Source organism: Diachasma alloeum, unplaced genomic scaffold, assembly GCF_001412515.2.
Source record: "Diachasma alloeum isolate Michigan unplaced genomic scaffold, Dall2.0 Dall_scaffold_00208, whole genome shotgun sequence".
NCBI classification, from domain to species: domain Eukaryota; kingdom Metazoa; phylum Arthropoda; class Insecta; order Hymenoptera; family Braconidae; genus Diachasma; species Diachasma alloeum.
Window position 1 is genome coordinate 1,739,474 of NW_021680373.1, and position 8,286 is coordinate 1,747,759.

Below are 8,286 nucleotides of genomic sequence, written 5' to 3' on the forward strand. Positions count from 1 at the left end.
TTTTTTTTACCCTGGCTGTTGGTTTAAAAATTTATGCGCCACAAGAGCGTCATTTACTGGTCACACCCCGCGATTTAAAAACTGGTGGTCTGAATCTAGATCTTCAGTTTTACCTACTCATCTATGTTCAGATGTTGGTTCTACCCCGCGGTCGCCACCGCCCCAGTGGCGCTAGTGTCCGGAAAACAATAGACACGAACTCCGAAGTGCATTCGACAATTTCCCCGATTCAACCCAGTTCTTCATCACCGCGCACCTGAGAATCTCCGAAAAAAGTGGCTGGACTGTCGAATGACTGCCGAACCCCTGCCCCAGCAGTCACCTCAATCCCCACTTCGCAGAGCACCCAAATCTACCAAGTAATCAAATATCTAACCTCAAACCACTAATTCACCATTGCTCACGGCGAACCACACCAGGAAACCGTGAAAATTCTCATCTCATAACCCATTTGTCCTCCGAATTACACTTCAAAGAAAAATCCTCTGAATTCATATAAAAAAAAATTGAGCCCCACGAATAGTGGAGAAATAACCAAACCCCTGAAATGAGCAGAGACATTATTAAGGATGGACACAGGAACAGGAATGACGATCGAGGCTCGAGAAACACCCATGACGATGTGCAACGTGCGATAGACGGCCTGAAGGACATTCCTGACGACGAGCTCCAGGAGTTTCTGGACGACGAGGATTTCAACATCGTGGACACCTGGGAGGGCGACGAGGAGCGCCCGGAGGACATCGGAGGTCAACGGAACATCAGGGACAGGGACAGGAGACACTCTAGGTAGAATTAATCCTTCAATGTTGCTGCAAGGCTGTAGATCAATTTTCCATGGGAATATTCGGTGTAATTTAATTCGTAGGGAATTATCTGTAACAGTTTGACACACTTCTGAATGTTATGGGGTAAAAGAACATAGTTTATCGTATTAGGGTGCCAGAATGTCATTCCTGAGACACATTGAAAAACTCAGAATAACATGGACCATATTTTATTCATTTCTAGTCCAAATATTACCATTTTCAACCCATTTCTGATTGAGTTATCTCATGTCTTAGCGTCTGGCTCTGGGCAAAAAAAACTTTAGTCAAAAGATTTTGTATTTGTGCGAAAGATGAGGGGCGATTGGTTCACAACTGGTTTTTGCATTCAAATATTTTGGATTTGAGACTAAAAAACTATTGATTAACTTAATTTAACTAGATTTAATTTGAGAAATCACTTTCTTTTCAGCACAACATTTTTTACATCTCAAAACAAACTTTTCACTTGAAAAAAATTTCCGCAGTGGATAGAATAAAAAATGAGAAAGTAATGCGGTTCTCACAGTACTAAAAAATCATAAACCATGCAATCCATAAAATGAAGAAGCTTCATAAAACGATAAATAACCAATGCAATCCGAAATATCAAAGTCTTAATTAAAGAATAACAAGAAAAATTATTATCACGGAACTAAAAATGGTAGATTGGAAAAGTGTGAAGAACAACATCTTGGCACATGTTAACACCAATACGACAACATTTCCCAAGTGTTGCTTTGTCCACATACCATTTATCGTGACCTCCTGCAAAATGAGAAAACCGCGCCATTCAATGTAAAAATCAGTCTAATGCATCAATGTATGAGTGATAACGAGGCTGCTTGTAGGGACAGAAGTAAGCGTGATCGTCGACGAGGATCGCCGGCAAGAGACCGCGCGGAGCGCGCCAGAAGAGAGGAGAGAAGACGTGAGGACGCGAGACGAGACCCAACCAAGAGTTCCAAGGACATTGAACGCGACAAAATGCGAACAAAACGCGATACGGACAGTAAAATGCTGGCCGAGAAGGAGAAAGCGATCAAGCACCTCCTGGACTCGGACACTATTGTGCCACCAGGTACCGAGGTGGAGGCCATTGAGACCGAGCGTCTCCTGGACCGAGGGATCAAGAGGAGCCGCGAGCGTCGTAGAACACTGGAGAGACACAGGAACAGCCCTGTGAAGCGAAGAAGTCGCTCGAGGATCAGGTTGAGCCCCTCTCATCGAGACAGAAGTCCCCTGGTTCCCTCTCCGGACACGAGGAGGAGGAGTTTGGATCGACGGAGGAGCTCGGAGCGTCGAAAGAGACCCAGCTGGGAGCGCAGGAGCCCCATCGACCGCAGGGACAGACGAGGCAGCCCCAGGAGGCGAGTGGAGGGACGGTGAGGGCTTCTTTCCAAAATTAATGTGAATTAAAATAATGCAGAGAAAAATACGATCGTCGTGTGAACAAGTAGTAAGCTGGGGAATGGCTGAGACGTACTTGGCTATACAGTAAACAAAATTCGGTGTTAATGTCTACAGGGGAGGGGTTGAATATTTCGGTTTTAAAATCAGCGTTTTTTGGGAGTTTAATTCACACTTGGCCCTGAGTCAAATTCTGGTGGGGAGTGGGTTTGGGGCTTCATGTTAAACTGGGGGGATTATCGTGGTCATGTTGACACCATGGCAGTGCCAATTTTCACTCCACTCATTACTTAACTACGGAATTAATATACTTGGTACATCCACCCCGATAAACGGAGTGGATTCAGAGTCGAAATTTACTCAAAATTTTTTACTGCACAGTAAAAAAAATTGGTGGTAATGTCTTCAGTGTGAGGGGTTAAATATTTCAGTGTTGGAATCAACACTTTTTGGGAGTTTAATTTACATTTGGTCCTGAGTCAAACCCCTTTAGAGTTTTCGACTAAATTATGTTGAAAAATAACTAACTGGAGAAAAACTCTTTGTAATCTTCGAGTCCCCCTATCTTGACAAAATTATCCCCTAAATCCAGCCCAGATTGCTATCGAGTTTGGGGATATTCTATATAAAATCTATATAAAAACAATGGCACGAAGATTACGAAATTACCATAAAAAAGTTTTGAATGGTGTTAGCTAGAAGTTTTCAATGATTTATCCAATAACATCATGATAAACGACAGTGTAAAACTTCCAGCGGTACCTGCGATGATTTTAGCGCCATTATATGCGATATCTTCACGAATACCAACTGCGCCAATCAAGCCAATGACCCTGCACACATCAACGACCGAACCGAACCCCTCCCTTGAATGACAAATAATGAATGAGGCTGAAAAATCAGACAAACAAAATCCCCCAAACTTCAATTGTATTTTTCCTGCATTTTTTTCATTCAAGCCACCAACAAATACCTGTAAACAACATTATAATCACAATTGTACACCCGAAATCATTGTAAATCGATGTAAAAGAAAGAACAAATAGTGGAAAAATTTCACAGTGACCTAAGGCCAGTCTTCCGACGAAGTAGATCCCGCGAGCGTCGCAGGACTCGTACCCCAGATCGTAAAAGAAGATTGAGTCGTTCACCAGTGCGTCGAGGCTCTCCACGTCGTCGGAGCTTCAGTAAATCGCCAGATCGTCGTAGGAAGCGTTCGCCCTTCATCAACGAGATAGCGAGACAGTTCAGGGACGAGGCACTCATGTCCACTGCTTCAGTTGATCAGTTCATCGGGCGTCCAGGACTGCTTCCCACACCTATGCATCCAGTACCACCGGCTAGTCAGCACTATCTTCCGATGATGGATCCTGTTGTGCCCATGGGAATGCCTGCACCAACTCCTGCTCCATTCATACCGTTCGACCCCTCAATTCCCCAGCCCATGAGCTTCGAGCCTGTACCCATGCATCAAGCGCCTATTGAATACAATGCAGCACCTGTGATGTACAATCAAGGAGCTCCAATCCCTCAAGAACGATTTGGACTGCTTCCTGTGCCGTCGCCTCAGCCAGTCCCTGCACCGGCGAATGTCGAGCCAGCCAGGTACAGCAAGACGTCGAAATCTCTCAGGAGGTCACCGTCACCGCGGAGGGAATTCTCTGATGGACACTATGAGCGCAAGAGGGAGAGAAGCCCTCGAGGCGCGTCGTCTCACAACGGGGGACTTGGCAGACCTGACAGGCTGAAGACACCTGAACCACCTGTTATCTCCAATTCCAAAGTAATATGCATTCTTTGATTGTTTTTTTTTTTGAGAGATGGAGATCAAAGGTGTAGAAGTAAGTAGTGGATTTTTGTAGCTTTCTTTAATTGGTTAACGTTTCCAGCCTTTTGAAAAAACCAGCTTGTCCAGCCTGCTGGAGGCGTCGGTCTCAGCCAAAGGTGCGAAATTTTCGGTGAATGTTTTATTGTTGGAAGGGGCGATCACTCGGGAATATGGTAGATGGTGAAGTCGATTTTAAAGGTTGTAAGATTTTGGAGATTCGGGATTTTTGGGAGTTGATTCAGTTTGATTTGAGTCGAGGGAGTTGAAAATAAAAATATTAATATTATGATATATCAGTCAAAGGAATTATTCAAAAGAATATAAAAGACGAGTGAGCTTTGATCATTCCATTCTGCAGTCAGGAATTAATTTCATGGTATATCGAATTTAAAGATTGGGAAGTTTAGAAGATGGTGGGGAATTTCTAGGCATTTGATTCACTTCGATTTGATTCAAGGGAGTTGAAAATAAAAATATTACGAAGTCGATATATTAGATTAGTTAAAGGAATATAAAAGACGAGTGAGTTTTGATCATTCCATTTTGCAGTTAGAAATTAATTACATGGTATATCGAATTGGAAGATTGGGAAGTTTAGAAGATGTTGGGGAATTTCTAGGCATTCAATTCACTTCGACTTGATTCAAGGAAATTAAAGATGAAAATACTATAAAGTCAAGACATTAGTCAAAGTAATATGACAGAGAAATTGTTTTCTATCACTCCAGTTTGCACTCCAAAATAAATAACACGATAACTCGCATTTCAAGAAATTGCGAAATTCGAAATTCTGAATTTCGTTTTTTTTTAACTTCATATTTATCATTGGATTGACAAATCACAAAAAAAGTCAGGATTGTACACTTGCAATTCCCTCTTCACTCCGATTTCCCGAGTGATCGTCCCTCGATTAAATCCTCCATAAAAACTAATCGTCAAATTTTTCGATATTCCATATTCAGACTCGGGATGTCCAGTTTTATACCCAGGTGAGCTCTCACTCCTTACCCCCTCTAAGTGACTGTGTGACCCCTTAACTCAGTGTAAACCCCAACAGCATGATTCCCCCTCACAAAGCCCTGAACCCCTCATGACCGGCTAATTTAAACCACAGGATTCAAGCCCGAAATTCTCCGAAACTGCGAAATGGCCCTGAGGAGCCTGCCCGAAGAGGACCCCCGCCTGAAGATGTCGGGCAGATTCTTCTACGATCCAACAGTGGAGGAGCCCAAAGTCATCAAGAAAGAGATGACCTCGAACTCTCTGCTGGTCCAACGAACAAAAAACAAGATAATCTGGGACGACGAGGAAGAGGAGAGGGAGAAACTTCCACCGAAGGCCGATATGTTCCAGAAGTACACGCAGACGGAGAGCCTGTTGGAGGAGAAGAGCACACAGACGAGCAACGAATCGATGGACTTTTGCGCTCAAGTGTGCCCGGGTGACTTCGAGCCTACGCCGCCCCCAGTGCGAGAGGAGAAGCGACCGATAATGGACCGTTTGGACTGGAGTGTTCGTGACAACTACGATTTCCCAGCTAAGAGGGACGCAGGGGATCTCCGCTGGAGTCTGAGCAACGCGAGATCGTGGAACTTGGGATCACCCTCTCGAGTGGATCGCGAGACGAGGACTCGGAGTCCGGAGAGGGGGCACGAGCCCCGAGACTCGAGGGCCTTTGATCTGTCACCGATACGATCGAGAGAGGAGTTCTCCCACCAGTCGGGCAGGGGCTTTGGCTCCAGGGAGAGAGACAGGAGAGGCTCGCCGACGTTCAGAAGGAGCATGGAGCGACAGGACGATTACGACAACAGGAGCGATCGCAGTCGTGGGGGGAGCCCCTCTGGTGTGGATGAGAGCGATGATATCGAGATTATTGAGGAGTCATTCTCCAGGGACAACTGGCGAGGGAGGGGAAAGTCCTTTGGGTCGTTGAAGGCCAGGAGCTCGAGGGCAAAGTTCTCCACTGGGGGGAGGCCGTACAGGGGACGTGGCAGTGGATTCCGGGGGAAATTCTAGAGGATGGGAGGTTCAGCTGGATGGTAATCACGGGGAGGAGTTGTTCGTGAATTAATGCATTGGATCGAGTGCATTGGTTTTATAAGTTTGTCAGACAATCTGAATTTTTTTGGAATTCTGATGCCGTCAGTGGAGTTTTTCTTTCATCAATTGAACAATCAACATCTTTTTGGGGAATTATGGTGCCATCAGTGAAGTATAATTTCCACCAGGACGATTACGAAAATAGAAGAAGAGTCTCTCTGTTCTGAATGAAAGCGATGATATTGAGATTAAGTCCAGTGGACGTGGCAGTGGATTCCGGGGGAAATTCTGGAGGATGGGAGGTTCAGCTGGATGTTAATCGTGGGGAGGAGCAGTCGTTCGTCAATTACTGCATTGGATCGAGTGCATTGGTAGTATAAGTTTGTCAAGCAATCAGAATTTTTTGGAATTTTAATGCCATCAGTGGAGTTTAAGTTCTTTCATCAATTAAACAATCAACATCTTTTTGGGGAATTATGGTGCCATCAGTGAAGTATAATTTCCACCAGGACGATTACGAAAATAGAAGAAGAGTCTCTCTGTTCTGAATGAAAGCGATGATATTGAGATTAAGTCCAGTGGACGTGGCAGTGGATTCCGGGGGAAATTCTGGAGGATGGGAGGTTCAGCTGGATGTTAATCGTGGGGAGGAGCAGTCGTTCGTCAATTACTGCATTGGATCGAGTGCATTGGTAGTATAAGTTTGTCAAGCAATCAGAATTTTTTGGAATTTTAATGCCATCAGTGGAGTTTAAGTTCTTTCATCAATTAAACAATCAACATCTTTTTGGGGAATTATGGTGCCATCAGTGAAGTATAATTTCCACCAGGACGATTACGAAAATAGAAGAAGAGTCTCTCTGTTCTGAATGAAAGCGATGATATTGAGATTAAGTCCAGTGGACGTGGCAGTGGATTCCGGGGGAAATTCTGGAGGATGGGAGGTTCAGCTGGATGTTAATCGTGGGGAGGAGCAGTCGTTCGTCAATTACTGCATTGGATCGAGTGCATTGGTAGTATAAGTTTGTCAAGCAATCAGAATTTTTTGGAATTTTAATGCCATCAGTGGAGTTTAAGTTCTTTCATCAATTAAACAATCAACATTTTTTTGGGGAATTATGGTGCCATCAGTGAAGTATAATTTACACCAGGATGATTACGACAACAGGAGTGATTGCAGTCGTGCGGAGAGCCCCTCTGATCTGGATGAAAGCGATGATATTGAGATTAAGTCCAGGGGACGTGGCAGTGAATTCCGGGGGAAATTCTAGAGGATGTAGAGGTTCATCCGGGTGTTGATCGTGGGGAGGAGCAGTCGTTCGTCAATTACTGCATTGGATCGAGTGCATTGAGTGTTATAAATTTGTCAAGCAATCAGAATTTTTTTTGGAAAGCTAATGCCATCAGTGAAGTTTAAGTTCTTTCATCAATTAAACAATCAACATCGTTTCTGTGGCATTATGATGCCACCAGTGAAATATAATTTCCACCAGGATGATTACGAAAATAGAAGAAGAGTTCCTCTGTTCTGAATGAAAGCGATGAGATATTGAGATTAAGTCCAGTAGACGTGGCAGTGGATTCCGGGGGAAATTTTGGAGGATGTGGAGGTTCATCTGGATATTAATCGTGGGGAGGAGCAGTCGTTCGTCAATTACTGTATTGGATCGAGTGCATTGAGTATTATAAGTTTGTCAAGCAATCGGAATTTTTTTTGGAATTCTAATGCCATCAGTGGAGTTTAATTTCTTTCATCAATCAAGCAGTAAACATCGTTGTTGTGGAATGCTGATGCCATCAGTGGAGGATTTTCGATGAAACATGACTCTGAAATGTGATCAGGTCTTTGAAATTGTGTTTTCTTTTTTTTTTTCTATGTGAAGTGGAATTATTTAGACTTGGAGGCAATTAATTACCGATTAATTTCTTCGCACTGAGTGCATGTACTGGCTTCATGCGAATGTGAAACCACGAGGATAATGTGAGATAATATTTGATGATAAGATTTATGTCTGGGCAATTTAACAATGAAGAAAACCATCCACGCAGTCTTACAGTTTTTTTATTCTCCCGAATAGTTTGAAAAATGGATAAACCCTGATGCAGTTTCATATATCGGCGCATACGATAAGAAAAAAAGAATTGGTGTTATCGCTGAGAACTTTGACGCATTATTGACGTCACAAGTTTTTCGTAGAAGCT

At 43.7% G+C, this 8,286-nt stretch overlaps 1 protein-coding gene across 2 annotated transcripts; it reads left to right on the forward strand.

The window, feature by feature from the left end:
- The first annotated feature begins 184 nt into the window (after positions 1–184).
- LOC107036361 (serine/arginine repetitive matrix protein 1) lies at positions 185–7,506 on the forward strand. 2 transcript variants are annotated; one of them, XM_015254296.2, is made up of 7 exons: positions 185–359; positions 556–789; positions 1,658–2,191; positions 3,279–3,999; positions 4,106–4,160; positions 5,007–5,033; positions 5,159–7,506. In XM_015254296.2, exons 1-7 carry the CDS (start codon positions 292–294, stop codon positions 6,058–6,060), a joined length of 2,541 nt encoding a protein of 846 aa, XP_015109782.1. In that variant the 5' UTR covers positions 185–291; the 3' UTR covers positions 6,061–7,506. The 2 variants fall into 2 exon arrangements, with proteins under 2 accessions (XP_015109782.1, XP_015109783.1); XM_015254297.2 differs by having other exon boundaries at positions 1,664–2,191.
- Positions 7,507–8,286: the final 780 nt, after the last annotated feature.